The sequence below is a fragment of the Psammomys obesus genome, unplaced genomic scaffold (assembly GCF_907164565.1).
Source record: "Psammomys obesus unplaced genomic scaffold, mPsaObe1.curated_primary_1811, whole genome shotgun sequence".
NCBI classification, from domain to species: domain Eukaryota; kingdom Metazoa; phylum Chordata; class Mammalia; order Rodentia; family Muridae; genus Psammomys; species Psammomys obesus.
This window is the reverse complement of record NW_026590663.1, coordinates 10,030,338-10,049,325: the sequence shown is the minus strand read 5'-3', so window position 1 is coordinate 10,049,325 and position 18,988 is coordinate 10,030,338. Positions and strand designations below refer to the sequence as shown.

At 37.7% G+C, this 18,988-nt stretch overlaps 1 protein-coding gene across 2 annotated transcripts in view; it reads right to left on the bottom strand.

Moving 5' to 3' along the window:
• Nucleotides 1–18,988, bottom strand: part of Mkln1 (muskelin 1) — a 143,132-nt gene that overhangs the window by 98,536 nt on the left and 25,608 nt on the right. The window contains exon 2 of one of the 2 annotated variants that reach the window (XM_055608212.1): nucleotides 12,351–12,432. The exons of the other annotated variant lie outside the window; for it this stretch is intronic. Within the exon in view, the coding sequence (XP_055464187.1) occupies nucleotides 12,351–12,376 (26 nt within the window). The 5' untranslated portion in view covers nucleotides 12,377–12,432. The remainder of the gene's footprint in view (nucleotides 1–12,350; nucleotides 12,433–18,988) is intronic. 2 annotated transcript variants of the gene reach the window in all.

Genomic DNA, 18,988 nt, shown 5'->3' with positions numbered 1-18,988 from the left:
TATGAACAGTTACACACCATCAATGAGTTATAACAAAGCTTCATTACCTATGAACATTTTGCTAAGGTAATGCCATAATAAAAGAAAAATGGTTATCTGTGAACAAGGAGATCACACTCTGTTTTTCACAGCATGAAGTTTAACTGAAACAATGATATACAAGAAAATACTTTTATTCATAATGCAAAATAAAAGCCAAACCTTAGGTCAATTTTTAGTATCTCCAGCTTCAGAAAGTAAAGCCTACAGCTTTCCTCTAAATCAAGTACTTGTTGCTGTAGAGGTTTAGACAGGCTTCCAAATACTTTGCAACTTTAAGATACAAAGTATTTTATAGTGAGGAGTCTACTATATGCCAGAACTGTTTATTCCACAAATTTCCACTGAGTCTTACCTAAGTCAAGATAGTGTTCTAGGTTCCAAGGATACAGTAGTACATAAAAGGGGCAAGGTCCCCACTTCTCATTCCAATGATAACAAAAGAAGAAAGTAGAGCTGTACATAATTTCATACTACTGTAAGTGTTAAAATTAAAAAAATAGAATTTTCAAATAGGACACAATACTTGACATACCACACACACATACCTACTTATGGAATAAATAATCATTTTACTAATTAGAAGAAGCCACTTACATAAAAACAAACGGAAAGTCTATTTTTTACAATGGAAAGAATAAGTTCAAATCCTGACAACAGCAAACAATCTGAGAACTGGATAATCTCCTTCACTGGCTCCAAGATGTAGATAAACACAGAAAATTTCTAAGAGGACTGGACTACACGTGCTGGTCCTAGACTTTTAACTATGTGATTAATAGTCTCTAACTCAAGAGAAAGACAGAGATGTACCCAGAAAAGAAAATTGAAGGAACAGGAAAAATAAAAGCATGAGAACTCAGTAAGCAGAGGCTCAAGTGACACAGCCTTCAAATCGCACAACTGTAAATACTAATAAGAGTCCTCTTCAGAAAACTAAGACAAAGAAAGGGGAAGGGGAAAAAAAGAAATGTTGTACTATTTCTTAAAAGTGACTGTTTGTAAAAATACTTTGTAACTGGGAGATGGGGCCTTGAGTCCCAAAGCTCAAAATTTCACTAGGCCATTCCTTCCTCCTACACTTCTTCCTTCTTGCCAGAGGGGGTGGGGGTGGGGGTGGGGGAAGCCTAGCAGAAGATACTGGATGAAAAACAGTATTCCAACATATAATAAAAACTTCAGTGCAATCAATCATAAAGAAGATGAAAACTGTTCATTAATATTTTGAAATGCCCTAAAAGAAATTCAGAAAACATCAGCAAAACTGGGGCTGGAGGGATTGCTCAGCGGTCAAGAGCAGGCTGCTCTTGTAGAGGACCTGGGATGATTCCACCCACATGGCGACTAACAATATCCCTGACTCTAATCCTCTTCTGGCCTTCATAGGCACTACATAAACAAGGTGCACCATGGTGCAACAACATACATGTAGGAGAAAACCCACACACAAAAATATAAAAATAAAAATAAAAAAACCTAGTCAAAGTTGCAACATCTCAGAAAAGGTCTGACCAGACAGTAGGAACAGTCAGTAAGTCAAAGTGAGGGAGAAAACTTGTTTGGGGGGGGGGGGGGTTGTTTTTAGAAAAACAAAAACAAACAAACAAAAACTTAAATTATAAAAACTGTCTTCCCCAAAATCCATCTACCAAAAAGGTTCAGAAAGAGAACAGGTGAGAAAGTAATGAAAATAATCAAACATGCAAAGAAAGCAAAATGGAAAATAGTTCAAGTCATGCATCAGGCAAATCTTCCTAAATTAAATTTTAATCCACAGTAAAAGAATACTCAGCATGCTAGGGAAACGTACTAAGGAGGTGCCACACAGGCTATGAATTGTTTGTTTGTTTGTTTGAGACAGGGTAGCCTAGGATTCCCTATGTAGAACAGGCTGGCCTAGAACTCACTAATCATTAATCAAGAAAATGCCCCACAGACATGTCTGCAGGCTGATTCCTCAACTGGGGTTCCTTTTTCTCAGGGGAGTCTAGGTTTTTGGCAAGTTGATAAAAACTAGCACATAGGCATATCATATTCAAACAGTAGAAACCAAAAAAAAAAAATGTCACAGAGAATGGGGAGAACTCATTTAGAGAGAAAGATACAAACTACATTAAACTTCTCATCAAAAACCCCTCAGGGTTCCCTGCACTCTGCCAAAGGTGTGGTTTTGAGTCTCAGCATCTGCTTTGATACACTGCTAGGTAGAGTGCAGGGAATCATATGAAAGAGGGGAAAGAAAGAATATGGAGAGGACAGGAGCTCCACAAGGACCAAATATATCTGGACACAGGGGTCTTTTATGAGACTGTATCTCCAACCAAGGACCATGTATGTATATAACCTAGAACCCCTGCTCAAATGTAGCTCACGGCAGCTCAGTATCTAAGTGAGTTACTTGTAGGGGGTACAGGGACTATTTCTGACATGAACTCAATGACTGGCTCTTTGACACCCCCTACCCCCAGGGAAGAGCAGTCTTGCTAGGCCACAGAGGAGGACAATGCAGCCAGTCCTGAAGATACCTGATAAGCTAGGGTCAGACAGAAGGGGAAGAGGACCTCCCCTATCAGTGGACTTGGAAAGGGGCAGGGAGGAGATGAGGGAGGGAGGGTAGGATTGGGAGGGAATGAGGAAGCGGGCTACAGCTGGGATACAAAGTTAATAAACTGTAACTAATATTAAAAAAATAAAAATTTAATTAAATGAAAATCTTAGTGCCAGGAGTGGGATACTTCCTTATGAATGATTTATCAAAAAGGTCCCATCAGACTCCCCATAAACAGTATTGTCACTTCTCTTCACTGCTCAAAAGAACTAGACTTTAAATACCCTACCACTGAAGACACAATACATTTTGATTGTAAGGCATATAGAAATCAAACTGGAATTGACCTGAAAACTTCCTCATAGATGGCTAATTTTCATAATGCTGGGAGATGCTATGCAGGCAGGTCATCAATGGTATTACCCAGGAGTGAATCCAGGACCTTACAAGAGTAACTTAGCAGGCAAGTGCCCAAAAGTGTAATAATGGCATAAAGAAAGATATAGGGTAACCAATCACTTTCTGGTTGGATCTAAGGCTTGTCCATAGAAGGGAATTCATGCCTGTCACTGTAAACCTGGTAAAAAGTCCATGGTTCTGGAGGTCACAGTCCTGAGGAGTGAGGGGGGAGGCAACCTTTTAATGCTGTTCTACTAAATGGATATGTTGTCAAATTGCCTTCTAGATACTTGTTTATGCCCATAAAAGAGCGCTGCTCTCAACTCTGACCAGAGAAGCTGATTCTACAGTGAGGAGCAATTAATGCAAAGACTCATGGCTAGGTCAAAGTGCTGAGGAAAAGTGACTGTTGAGTACTCAACCCTAAATGAGACTCCACAGTGGAGAAAGGGTAGAAAGAATGTACAAGTTGAAGGATGGGTAAAGACCTATGAAATGCAGTATTCTGGGCATGACATGGCTGCAGCACTCATGAACTTACTGTAATTATGATTACCTGCACAAGATCAAGCCAACAAGATCCATCCATAGTCTAGTAGGTAGCACTACCTGGTGAGTTTAAAAAAAAAAAAAAAGAGAGGGCATAAAGATGAGAAGAGATCATGTTGGGAGCATGTTGGCATGCTGGCGGATAATGTATGAAATTGCCAGAGAATAAAAGATTTTTTAAATACAGGAACTTCCGGAGATGAAAACAGACTTCCGACTGTATTAATTTTGTTATACATTCCACATATCAAAATTGAATTCATTTAGAAAAGATAAAATAGTCAGAGTGTCCTTTTGTTACCCTCCTTCCCTATCTCACCATTCTACACACGATGTTTCTGACAGAAGACCTTTTTGCCAGTTGGCTCCTGAATCTTAGATAGCTCAGTTTTTAAACTAATCCAAAAATCTATTACAAAGCACCCAATCTGTGGCACTCTGCTACAGTCACAACAAAAGAAAAATAAAATATACTCTGAAAATCAGTATCTATACCACTCATAAGCAATATACTAGTATTTAAAGCTGGAGTTAGAGTAACCATAAACACATTTTACAAACTTTAGAATAAGCACTGTGATGGTCTGAATGAGAAATGTCTCCACAATCTAAGGCATTTCAACACTGGGCCCCAGTTGGTGGCACTATCTGGGGAGGTTTAGGTGGTGCAGCCTTGCTGGAGGAAGTGTGTCCATGAAGGAGGACTTTGAGAGTAAAAAGCCATGTCTACTTCTAGTTGTTCTCTATGCTGCCCAGCCATTATAACCCTAACCTCTTAAGACTGTAAACCAGAATACACTCTTCTATTAACACAAGCACTGAAAATTAAAGGGTTTAACATATATATAAAAAATAAAAAGGAAAATCAAATAAGAGACAAAAAAAAAAGGTGCAAGAAACAAGTGTGTGAAACAGAAGAGTTGCTATAGTAGATAGCAATCCAATTGTATCAGTACTTTATATGTGAAGAGTTTAAGTGAACCAACAAAAAGAGAACACTGGAATGGGAGAGAAAAAAAACACAACTGATCACATATATCGTCTGTGAGAAACCCACATAAAAACAAAAGATATGGATGAATGTAAAGAAACAGATGAAGATGCATCATATTTTAAACAGAAGGTAGGATAGCCCATATCCATATCAGGCTTACTTAAGTAGAGGGAAAATCATCAGGGAGAGAGGGGCCTTAATGAAATGTGTCAATTCTTCAAGAAGACATAACCCTTAATGTGACTGTACTAAACAACAACAACAAAAAAGTGTCAAAATACTTGAAAAAAATGTCAGAACTGCAAGAAGCACTATTATAATTGCAGGTACCAACCTCCATCTTTCGGTAACTGACAGATTCAGAATAACAATGAACAACGCTCTCAATCACCTGGACGCAATTGGCACATATAAAACATTTCACCAATAACAAACTCCTCAAATTCCTCAAACTCACACAAGAACACTCACTAGACCCAAAAACATGTTTTAATAGCAATAGACCTCATAGAGCTCAATGGGATTAAACTAGAATCATTAATAGAAGATAGCTGGAAATCTTAAAATTCTTGGTATATACAACACAGTTCCAAATAATATACAAATCAAAGAAGCCTCAGGATAAATACAGAAATATTTTGAACTAGATAAAAGTTTAAAAAAAATCCAACTTACCAAAATAGTGCAATACTATGAAAATAACACTTAGCAGATGTGTTAAATACACACTAGAAAATTAAGATGATTTTAAAATCAATTACCTAAGCTTCCACCCCAAGATGCTAGAAGAGAAATGTAAGCACATATATGAAAAAAAAAAAAAAGTAAAACAAAAATTACAGTAAAAGTCAAACTAAAAATGAGAACTAGGGAAAAAAATGAAGCCAAAGCCTGACTACTTCAAACAAACCAACCAACCAGAACATACAAATCACCATGCCTGAAAGTTTGGTGGGTGTTTTGTTGTTGTTGTTGTTTTTGTTTCTTTTTTTTAGTATGTGTGGGGGGCAGGGGAGGATTCGTGTGTGTGTGTGTGTGTGTGTGTGTGTGTGTGTGTGTGTGTCCACAGAAACCAGAATCCCAGAAGCTAGAGTTGCAGGCAGTTGTGCCTCATCAGACACAGTGCTGGAAATGGAAGCAGGTCCTCTGAGAGTAGCAAAAGCTCTTTTTAACCACTGAGCCATCTTTCCAGCTCCAGAGTGTCTATTTTTTAATAAACTTCTAACACGTGTACTCACTTATGTGACCACAACCTTATAAATCAATTCTATGTGCAAAAGTAATGTGTAAGGATCAAACTAGAGTGCTCAGCACCCCTAACCCTCAAATATCATGATCCTGGGAACCCAACTCTTCCTCTCCACTTATTTGAAATGTACAGTCAATTGCCTTGGATTTGTTCCCCAATTTTGTAACACATGAGAACTACAGCAACTATATTAGGGTACTGATTAATCTAACCCTTGGCTTTCTCTTCCTAGCCTCTACTGACTACTCTACCATCTACTACTAAGTGATTAATGTCTTTAGCTTCTGCAATACTTGTCACTCTGTACCTAATTTATTTTACTTAACATAATGCCCTTCATTTTCAGTCATGCAATGGCAAGATTGTATCCTTTTTTATGTTTAAACAGTTTTCTCTCCAACCTCCAGGCCCTCAACACATACACATGTATACACATTTATGTATATACACACACATCTTTTTGTTAATCTGTGTTACGTGTGTATGTCCATATGTGTGAATGCCATTTGTGTGGGGGTGCCTTAGAGGTCAAAAGAGGGCATCAGAGCCCCTGAGACTGGAGTTATAGATCATTGTAAGTCATCATGTGGGTGCTAGGAACCAAACTCTAGCCCTCTGTAAGGGCAACAAATGTTTTTTTTTTTTCCACATGAAACTGTTTCTATAATTTTAATTCTTTTAAAATTAATATTCTGCAAAAATCATTAGCTGCATACAATAAAATTTACATTTTAAAATAATTTTAGATAATAATTTAAAATAATAATAATTTAAAATAATTGTGCTAGGAAATCAACCTAATGATATCACATCCTATAAAATATTTTTTAATAATTTTTATTTTATTTTTTTATTAATCACAGGTTATTTACTTTGTATCCCAGCTGTATCCCCTCCCTCATTCCCTCCCAATCCCACCCTCCCTCCCTCATTTCCTCCCATGCCCCTTTCCAAGTCCACTGATAGGGGAGGTCCTCCTCCCATTCCATCTTACCCTAGCTTATCATGTATCTTCAGGACTGGCTGCAATGTCCTCCTCTGTGGACTAGCAAGGATGTTCCTCCCTCAGGGGCGGGAGTGAGGGTTAGGAGTTCAAAGAGCCAGTCATTGAGTTCATGTCAGAAATAGTCCCTGTGCCCCTTACTAGGGTAACCCACTTGGATACTGAGCTACCGTGGGCTACATTTGAACAGGGGTTCTAGGTTATACACATACATGGTCCTTGGTTGGAGAAACAGTCTCATAAAAGACCCCTGTGCCCTGATATATTTGGTCCTTGTGGAGTTCCTGTCCTCTCCAGGTCTTACTAACTCCCCCTTCTTTCATATGATTCCCTGCACTCTGCCCAAGGTTTGGTTATGAGTCTCAGCATCTGCTTTGATACACTGCAAAGTAGAGTCTTTCAGAGGCCCTCTGTGGTAGGCTCCTGTCCTATTACTTGTTTTCTCCTACTTCCAATGTCCACTCCATTTGTCTTTCTAAGTGAGGATTGATCATCTTACCCTGGTCCTCCAATTCCCTCCAAACTATTCCACAAAATAGAAACAGAAGGAACATTACCAAACTCATTCTATAAAGCCATAGTCCCCTTGATACCTAAACCACATAAAGACCCAACAAAAAAAGATAACTTCAGACCTATCTCTCTTATGAACATTGATGCAAAAATACTCAATAAAATATTGCAAACCGAATCCAAGAACACATAAAAGATATCATCCACCATGACCAAGTAGGCTTCATCCCAGGCAAGCAAGGTTGGTTCAATATACGGAAATCCATCAATGTAATCCACCACATAAACAAACTGAAGGAGAAAAACCATGTGATCATCTCCTTAGATGCCGAAAAAGCATTTGACACAATCCAACACACATTCATGTTTAAAGTCTTGGTGAGATCAGGGATACAAGGCATATACCTAAACATAGCAACAAGTGTTCTTAACCACTAAGCCATCACAGCCCCCACACACATCTTTTTAAAATCCATTCATCTGCTGATGGACATCTTGGCTGACTCTCTATCTGGCTCCTGTGATTAATGCTGCAATAAGCAAGTATGTGGTTACCTCACTGATGTAATGACTTTTACATATGCAGGGGTGGGGCTCCTGGGTCATAAAGGCTTTTGGGAGACCTGTATTGTTTCCATAACAGCTACATACTGTTATTATTATATATAATATATATTATATTACTGCCCATAAAATGTAATTATCCTTTCTCTAAATCCTAGGCAAGCTCTTACACACACACACACAAAAAACAAACAAACAAACAAAAAAAAACCACATAAATCTATAAAAGCAAAAATCAGTCAACAGAGAGTAAAATTTGCTCTGCGAAGAACTCTGTTTCAAGGATAAAATGAGAAGATACAGCCTGGAAGAACCTATTTATATATTCAAAACGACTTATATCTATAACATGTAAGTATTCATAATAATTAGGGTTTAAAAAAAAGCAAAAAATTCAATTAGAAAATAGACAAAACGTGAGTGAGTATATCCAGGTGTTAGGGCACAGTCCTGTGCACTGTATATTCAGATGCTGATTTCTGTGCCCCGAGATCTGGTTGTAGTTCTGGATGTAGACACTGTCATTTCTATGAACAATCTCCTGTCTCAATGTTGTGTAAAAATTGTTCTCCATCATCTCCGATTTTTTAATAAAAAAGCTGATCAGCCTATAGCTGGGCAAGAGAGGACAGGAGAAGGGACTTCTGATCCCAGTGGGAGGGAGGGGTCTCAGGTAGGGAGTAGTCTTTAAAAAAAAAAAATGATTCAAAGTACAATTCTCAGTATTGTTTAAAACTAGAGATAGTAGTTAAATGCTACTATGAAAATGAAAATAGATATACACATATATGGAAGTCCTTTCAGGTCAAATGACAGTTTCTTCAAAAATATGAGTTGGTAAGGCTAGTAATATAGCTCAAGTTGGTAAAGTATTTGCCTAGGTAGCATGAACAAAGCCCTGAGTTCAATTTCTTAATACTTAAACTGGGCATGATAACAAACACCTACATTCCCAACAAAATGAAGGTAAAAACAAAAGGATCTAAAGTTCCATGTCATCCTTGGCTACAGTTTGAGGCCAGCCTGGGATACATGAGGCCCTGATTTAAAAACAACAACAAAATACAAAGTGAATAAATTGTAATTAATAAAAAATAAATTAATTTAAAAAAAGGAAAACAAAACAACCAAAAAGCAAAACAACAAACTAAGGAAAAATGGGAAGAGGATGAGAAAATTCTTGATAAAGGAATTTTAAAGAGACATAACACAGTGAGTGTTTAGATTCTGACCAAACAATGAAGAGAAGCTAGACATGGAAGTGACGTCAGTGTTATTAAAGTATCACTGCTAATTCTGTTAGGTAACATCAATGAAATTATAAGGAGAAAACATCTCTAAAACAGCTCCAAATGTTTTCTTCTTCTTGATATTGACACCTTCATGTTCTAGCCCTATTGCAGGAGACATTTCAAATCAACAGAACAAAGAAATGGTGATGTAGTATATAATTTCTAAACCCTGGATACATAAAAGTGACTTAGAGCTTACTAACAAACCTCTCCCTAGCTGGCTTTAGTGAAGCAGAACTTGACTGGAACCCTCTAAGAGACTTGGAACAGAAGACCCTTCTAAATTATACCCAAACTCTTGATACTTAACTATTATGTAATAAATCTGTTTTTAAGCTGTAGTCTGTGGCAGACTGTTACTGAGGCAAAAGATAATTAATTCAGTGTGCCATTCGTCATTCCTAATGAAACAAGTTAGTTTAAGAATTATCACAAGAGAAATAGGTATGTACTAATAGAAAACTGGGCATTTTGGAATGTTATGACCTTGCAAAGAGTAGGTGACTGTAGTACCTACTTGGCATCACACAAAGAAGAACTTGACTCAGCTTATTATCACCATGGAATTGAGCATGTCTGAGCCTGTAATAATTATCTCTAAGGATTCAAAGTACTCTAGGGACACGAACATGCATCCATACTCCATAAATATAGCAACCGCTGGGAAAAGCATGCCAATAAATGAAAATAAACATTCCGATGCAAATAATAGATGAGGAAACTCTCATTGGCCAAAAACCAAACTGAAAAATTATCTCATATTTATTTCAATACTAAGAACTGCCCTACTTCGGCCTAAAGCAAGAATGATTAAGTGTGAACATGACTTAGGAAAAAGTTTTACTGTTTTATATACATATATTCCTTTGTATTTAACAAAATAATAATACGCATAGAGAATTTATAAAGATTTAAGAAAACAACTATTTCCAGCCACCCTGCAAGGTTCATTTATATATAGATAACTTTACTAAAAAGTAATCATAATTAAATACTGTCTTTATCAAATCCCCAAACTATCTTTTCTAGGCTCTTTTACTGAGTTACTGGGGTTGGATGCCTGACTTTTAGAAATATTCTAAAACATCTTAAAGGAAATGTATTGGGAGGATAATGGATTGTAAGGGGAAAGCAGAAGTAAAGTTAACTGGAAAAAAACATAACAACTGGGAGAGTCCAAGAAGAATACTGAGGGGGGGAAAAGAACATAAACAAAGTGTAAAGACACATAGGCAGAAACCAAAATGACACCCATAACAGTGTATGCTAACCTTAAAAAACAAAACAAAACAAAACACCTTTTTCTGTTCTATCAACTCTATGCCATCCCTTTCCAAAAAATACTTCACATTGTCTGAGATTAGAGAAAATTCTTGAGAAAACTGACTGACTGATCTAGAATTGCCAGTACCAGGAATGGGCCAAAACACCTCCTTGTTCAGTGTCCTATCCACACTGCATTCATGCCTTCTTTATTCTAGAGCTAGCCATCTTCCCTCAGTGGACACAGTAACTTAAACTGTACTAAAGAGAGGCCACGCAACTTAAACTAACCCCAAGCTACTCACTCATTGAAAACACTCTCCCTGACAGTATCTTTGACCAAAACAAAAGTCCTATGATACATTTTGAAAAGTAAAGCATTATTCAGTCTTATTCCTCATAAATATTCTAGAGTACTCACAACCATGTTACAAACTATATTAATAATTCCTATCTGAGAGGTAACAGAACATACTTCATAATCAATATACCTGTAAACTTTGTTTTACCCTTCCCACATGGAGAGGCTTTCTGCCACATCCACTAGTTTCCTACCTTGACTGGACCTGCCAAAGGGGAACATAATCACCTTAAGTCTCTCACTGAAATCTCACAAAGAAGACTAAGTTCTTATCACAGAGACAAAGACTGAACTCTGTCCACATACCTAGGCACATTTTTTTTTTCAAACACCACTTATCATCCCATAAAGAATAATTTACAAACCACTGTCATCTGTTCTATAGGCCCAGCAGATTTTGCTGTAGGCCATGGTATGTTCTCTGAGCCCACTAAAAAGCGTTACTATTTTCCTAAAATGATTGACAATCCCCATTTCCTTCTCCTTTATAGAAAAAGGAATACATATATCTTGCTGGGGTAGTAAGTAGTCATAATGGTTTCCCCCAAGATTTGACTTTTTCCTTTTGCATATTAATAAAATAGGCCTTTTCTCCTAGTAGTTTACTGCAACAAACCTTCAGACAAGAGGGGAGTAATTTCCTAGGCGCCAAAAATGTTCATGCTTTCCTCATCAATCACTGAGAGGGCCATATCATGTTAGAGATAGTGTATATAAACTCAGTGTTTTAGTTACCTTCAAATTATAAAGTAATTCAAAAAGATGACTCTGAAGTCAAGTTTATTACAGGTGAATAACCAACATCCTTGCTCAACTTTCAGACAATTGAGTCATCAATCTTTCCATAAGCAAATAATAGTTTAAGGGCTAGAGAGATGTCTCTGAGGTTTAAAAGTGCTTGCTGCTCTTCCAGAGAACCTCAGTTTGGTTTCCTGTACTCATGCCTGGTGACACACAACTCCCTGAAAAACTCCAACTCCAGAGGATCTAAGGCCCTCATCTGTGTTCTAACAGCACCAGCACCAATACATACATGTCACACATTCATGAACACACACAGATATAAATAAAAATAAATCTTTAAATAAGAAAAGTTTAAGGCATATATGCTAGGATGGTCCTAACTAGCTGGCCAATATTTTGAGACAAGCCTAAGGACAGCCCAGTGACCGAGCGCACTTCCCCATAAAATACATATTTTTGTCTTCCTCTTCTCAATAAGGCAACACATGGCACCTCCTTTTCAGTGGGTAATATATGTTCAGGCACCCTGGTGGAAAGAAATTTTAAAAGGCCAGCTTAGATTGGAATTGGGAGCAAGTGCAGTCAACACCAACTTGTCCTGTTATTAGTATTTATTTTAAAATAATGCCATGCACACAACAGTATTATATGAAAGAGATTTATTGGATGGAGGTGGAAAGATAAAGAGAAAAAGGAAAGATAGAGACATGGGGGGAAAGTGAGGAAAGAAAGTGAGGCAGAGAGAGCAAGAGAGGAGAGTAAGAGAGGTAAAGTGGCGGGCTGATCCTTTTATAGCTCGTGCATGCTCAGCTGAACCGTGTCTGCCACATACCTTGTGGGTGACACATGACACATCATAGGTTATTAGGCAACCCAGAAGCAGGCTGGCTACATACTAACATTCTTCCCTTTTTCTGTAAGAAAAAAAAAAAAGGACGTTGGACTACTTCTCATGTAAAGCAAGTTAAAGTATATAAATGTAGGTTCATTGGAAGCAGCTCTTGGTCACCATGCAAGGGGATAAGAGAGAGAGGGAGAGAGAGGAAAAAGCAAGAGCTCCACAATGTCCAGATTACATGGTGAGGAGAAGAAGCCCCTGCCCTGGAAAGTTTAGGGTAGAGGGTGGGGTTTGCCAGCCATGCCCAGCAGCAGATAGGGACTGAGGAAGAGCCTGGAGCTGTTGGTCCGGGACCTGAAGCACACCACTTATCCTGCATATATTCAAGATAAGGCATCCCTGGGATCATAGGATGTATAGCACACTTACATGCAGATCACCCAAACTTATAGAGCAGACCATCTGTCAATCATATTACAGGAATAGAAAAATACCATATGTTTATAACAAAGTTTAAATAAATCTTCAATTATAGACCTCCCCAGAAAAAAAAAGTCTCAAAAAAGATTTACAGATCAACAAAACCAAAAGTAAAACACAACTAAGAAACTGCTAGTAAGCAGATGCTCAAATCAATGCTAAGTTGGACACAGGCCTGCAATCACAGAAAGGCATGTGACATAACCTTTGAATATGCAGGAAGAAAGAGAAATCTGAGCTAGCTCTAATTTAAGAGTAAAATACTCAAATCTTGGCTCAGGGGGTAAAGTACTTACCACCAAGCCTGATGGACCCGATTTTAATCCCTGGCCTCTACACGGTAGGTAAAAGAACTAATTCTTGAAATTTGTCCTCTGACCTCCAAACATCACTTTCCCTCCCTTCCATCCTCCTGCCTCCCCTCCTCTCTCTCATTTACCCTCTCTCTATAAATGAATGAATGAACTTAATTTTGCAAACTCTGTATATTGTTAAAAAGAAGCAGATCTCAAATAAAAAACAAAACAAAACATAAAACATGCACAGTAAGAGAAGGCTGGACAAGTAGCTGTTCCAATCACCAGCACCATGGAAAACCTAAGTTAAAGGTTACACTCAGCAAAAAAAAAATAGCTCAAATAATGCAGATGAAACCACACCAAGTAAATTTTAAAGGCAGGAAACAAAGTTATTATGAGATTTAAAAAGGGGTACATTATAGCTTTCAAAGTCCCAATTTGCTAGAACATAAAGCTGTAAGTTTGTATACACCTAGTAACATGACTTCAGAACATATGGTTCATAAAGAACCAAAAAGAAAAATGCAGATTCATTATCATAGAATTACCTAGGCATACCTCTCTATAATGAAAAAGAAGAAAACAGGAGGAGGAGGAGGAGGAGGAGAAGAAGAAGAAGAAAAGAACAGACAAGACAGACAACAAAACAGAATGAAGTAACTACAGGATCTCCAATATTCAACATTAAGCAATAAAGTTCAGCATAGTGGCACAAACAGGACACTAAGGCAGGAGACTAGTTTGAACACAGGTGTTGGACACTAGTCTGGTCAATATGTACATAACACATTGGAGGGAACAAAAATGAAAACCCAAAACTCTAGCCGAAGAGTAAATGAAAGTGGTATCTGGATAATGCTACGGCCGAATGGTAAAGAACTATGCCTAAATGTAAGGGGCTGCTAGTCTGTACAGTCTTCAACACATACATTACACCTCATTAACTATCAACCTAAAACATAGTATCTAGGGTAGCTCACTTAGATGCTCCTCAGCAGATTTCAGACCACTCAAATCAATTCCATGTGAAGATTAAAGTGGATTTCTGTGGTGGTTTGAACAGGAATGACCACAATAGACTCATACGTTTGATTGTTTGGCCCACAGGAAGTGGCACTATTAGGAGTTGGGGCCTTGTTGGGGAAGTATGTCACCGTGGGGGCGGACTTTGTGGTTCCCTATGTTCAAGCTAAGCCCAGTGTGGCACAGTCTCTCTGTGCTGCCTGAGAGTCAAGATGTAGAACTGTCAGCTTCTACTCCAGCACCATGTCTGCCTATACAGAGCTGTTTCCTGCCATGGTGATAATGGACTAAACCTCTGAAACTGTAAACCCACCCTTTTATGTTCTCCTTTATAGGGGTTGCCATGTCATGGTGTCTCTTCACAGCAATAAAACCCTAACTAAGACACTTTTCTTTCTGTATATTTTTAAAGATGGGAAATCTTAATGGGTAACATTTACTTTATCATACCCAAAAACCTATTTAAATAAACTCCATTCTTTTACCTGTAGCATATATACCATTATTTGACTTGAAGGATTTTACAAATATTCAGGAGTCATAGAGTTTTTATTAAGCAGTCTAAAAGACATATTATCCCAAAGTGCACTAATGAGAAAAACTATTTTCCCAAGGTACACCACTATTAAAAAAAAATTACATTAGTGGGCCATAAAGCAATACAAGAAAGACATAAATGTGGGAAAGGGACTTGTGAGAAGATGATAAGAATAATCAGAATCATCATATGCAAATGTGAATTGTCAAAAAACAAATTTCATAAATTTTATATTTATTTAGTTTTAATTTTTTCATTATCTGTATTATGTTTGTATGTGTTTTTGTGTATGTCATCTGAGAGTAAGTGGCCACAGGGACCAGAAAAAGAGAAGTATTACATACAGGTGTTTTGTGAGCCACTATGTGGATGTTCGGGTTGAACTTACATCCTCTGGAAGAGCAGTGAGCACTCTTAACTACTGAGCCAACTCTTCAGCCTAATCAATTTTTTTTAAAGAAAATAATTCAGCTTATAATACCATTAAAAAGAAAATAAAATTGATAAAAAGAAAGCTTATAAAAACTATGAAACACTGAAATAAAAAAAAACATAAGTGTCAAAAAATAAAATAAAAGCAACCTGAAACATTAAAAAAAAAAAAAGTTGAGGCTGGGGAGACACCAAGATGCTGCTACAACAAGCAGAAGGAACCTCTTAGGGAGAGGCGGACCCCACAACTCACTGGCCAGCTAGCCCAACCAATAAGACCCTTGTCTCAAAAAGATAAATGTGAAGAGGTGAGGTGAGATAGCTCAGCAGGCAGAGATGCTGGCCACCAAGCCTGACAATCTCAAGGGCCAGAGTGTGCCCTCAGAGATAATACATATATTACAATATCCTACAACCAGCATATACAGACAGATCATTTTATGAATTTTCTTCTCTAAAGTCCTTTATCACAGATGTAACAGTTAGTATTATAAACAAGCAATAATCAGAGTTCTTAACTGCTTTCTTTGAACATTATATACACATTAAAATCTGTTATCTCTCATTCCTAAACCATCAAAATGGCTCAGCAGCAAAAGCGCGTGCCAACAAACCTGATGACCTGCCCAAGACCCACATGGCAGATGGACGGAACTCCCCCAAGTTGCCCTGATTGCCCAAAAACACAATGTGACACATATGCACACACACACACAAACCATCAATAAAAATGTGACTTAACAAAAAGAAAACCAGAAAATCTGCCATTTCCAAAGTTAGTTTTTTTTTTTTTAAAGTTAGTTTCTGAATGAGTAAAAAACAGCAGAATGAGGTTATAAAGCATTGAAATACATATTATCTGCATATGAAACATCAAGAACTCCCTGTATCAGGCCCAAAAAGCAATGCAAGAATTACAGCCATTTGTTCCTCTACAATTTTTTTTTCCTAGAAAAGATGTCACCATCTACCTGTAACTGGCCTCAAACTGAGAGATCCATCTGCCTCTGCCCTCAAGTGCTTGGGTTAAAGGCTAAGGCAAGAAGGTTGGCTCAAGCTGAAGGACAGCCTGGACTACATAGTAAATTCTAGGCCAACCCGGGCTATAGAGTGAGCTCTTATTTTGAGAAAACAAATGAAACTAGGCAGAGTGCTGCCCACCTCTAGCACCACTGCTCAGGAAGCAGAGACAGGACACTCTGTGAGTTGGAGGCCAGCCTGGACTACAAGAGACAGAACTACATAGTAAGACTCTACCTCAAAACAAAAGAAAAACAATTTTTTTAAATGTGATTCTCAAATACCAAGAGTGATAATAAATTAGCTCAGGTGCTCAGAATTCAACAGTCCACAGAGATCAGCCAGAAGTAAACCAACACCATTAATGTAGCCACTCAGCACCTAGGGACTCAGACCTCAGTTTCTTTTGTCTCATCAGTGGCAGGTATGCTGCTGCATTCTGCCATCCCAGTACCTACGAGGAGGAGGTGGGAGAATTAAGAGGTTCAAAGACAAACCCAGCTATACAGCAAGTTCAGGGCTGGCAGGGGTATATAAGTCTCTCCTTAAAAAAAAAAAAAAAAAAAAATCGATTAGGCAAACAATGTCATTATTCATAATGACCAAAGAACAACAAAAGGGAAAAAAATGCAACAAAATCAAGAAGCCTAAATGCCCAATAATAGGAAACCAACTAAATAAAAATTACCTAGAATATAAATGTATCTATGCAAGTGAATAAAAAAGAGTATCTTATCTTCTAAGAAAATGTCTATTTTACGGACCGAGCATCCCTTACAAAATAATTGGGACAGAACTATCTCTGAATTTGGAGGGTTCTTTTTGTTTTGGGGTTTTTTGTTTGTTTGTTTGTTTTACATTTTAGACTTTAATAACTAAAAATCTCTAATACAGAAATTAAAAATCCAAAACGTCCCCAAATCCATATGCTCAAAAATCCAAAACATAGGTGCTCAAAAGTATCACAGAGCTAATGAATTTTCAAATTAGAAACTCACTAATGCTTACTTAGTACTCTAAAGACCGAAAAGAAGACATGAAACACTAAGCAGAAGCAGACAACGACAGCTTCGGGGTCACACATGTGAAGTTAGCAATCTCGGCCTGGGAGATTGGGGTAATATACATTTGTTTCTGTGGATATTCAGAAAATATTACAAACGTTGGGCATTTTTGCAATGAGAACAAAACATTTATTTTTAAATGTGACAGTTTTTAATTAGCTAAGTTGAAATAAATTCACCCATCCTGATCAAATGTTACACTATTAAAATTATTTAATTCATTCAATAATAAAATAAAATTGAGAATCATTCCCCATCAGTGGAATTAGCATATATGTAAACCAGTGTTTCATAGCAAACCCATAAATATCAAGATAAAACACCTTTCCCTGGCTGAAGGAGATTGTGCAGAATAGACAGAAAGCTCAGGACCATAATCCTCACTCTGATGCTTTCAACTCCCAGACAAAAGCAAAGTAACCTTGCTAAATCTCAGGTTCCCTAGCTGTAAAAGATAATATCATAATCATCTTGGTGTTTGGGGTGAAGACCAAATCTAGGAACAGAAGACTACTTAATAGCTTCTTGTTACTGGCAGAGCCAGTGTATACTGGTTTTTAAATAAGAATTTGCCAAGCCTCTGGAAAGCTGTATGATGGAGGCAAGTATCTTACATATTAATCTCAGCTTCCTCATCTGTAGAACATACGAAGCGCACTGCAGGTTTGTACTTAAGATTAAACAAAACTATATGGAAAAAAAAGCATCTCATGAACATTTTTAAGTACTCAATAAACCACAACCAAACTCATTATAACATATAACAACAAACATCTAAAACAGGGATCAGAGATTTAAAAAATGTTTTACATGTACTGGGTTCAAGTCTATCAACTATTAGTTACATGTACCTCTCTTAATTCCAAAATTAGTTATAAATTTCAGAAAAAATTAAAATACAGGTAAACTAATTTAAATACACTGAAAAATATGTTAGCTTTAAAGTAAAAAAAAAAAAGTGTTATCTTTAGATTTATTTTAATATTTTAAAAGTTCAAATCAATCCTAGGAGTTAAAAAGGAAAGGTGATTTTCTGCATTAAAAGAAAGTCCTAGAAAGAAATCTTTACTGGAATTCTTTTCATGACATGGGGGTGTGGGTTCCTGTGCATATGAGGTCTATGTGCATCTATGTGTACAGATAAGTGCCTGTATGCTGGAGAAAGCCAGAGAGGCCAGAGGAGGACACAGGGTTCCTACTCGATCTTCCTGCCGTGTTCCCTTCAGACAGGATCTCTGGCTGAAGCTACAAGTAGGCTGGTACCCAGTCAGCCTCAGGGATCTTCCAGTCCCCACCCACCACGAGCAACAGGGTTACAGGCGCACCATACAAGGTATTTGTGCTATGATTTGCATTCAGGACCTCAAGCTTGTATGAAGACACTCTCCAGCCCTTTTCATGTCTTTCAACGACTAAAACACAAATGCCTTTAGCAGAATTCCTTCCAATCTCTGGTTTCTTACACCAGCACCTGGACAGAAGGGTTAAGAAAGCAAAACACAGGGGGCCATGGACTGGAGCAGATTCTCTGGGTCAACTCTGGCCTCACCTAGGTAGATGACCACAGGCAAATCTGAACCTCTCCACGCCTGTTTCTTATTTGAAACAGGGATAACAATACAGGTCTCTACAGCCCAGGCTGATGGCTGAGGATAAGCTTAAATTGGTTCTCCTGCTTCGGCTTCCTAACTGCTTGCATCACAGGCATCTCCTATGAGGCCCAGCACCAGCTTTTTGGGATCCTTTAAAAGAGTGTTAAGGACAAAATGAGTTAAA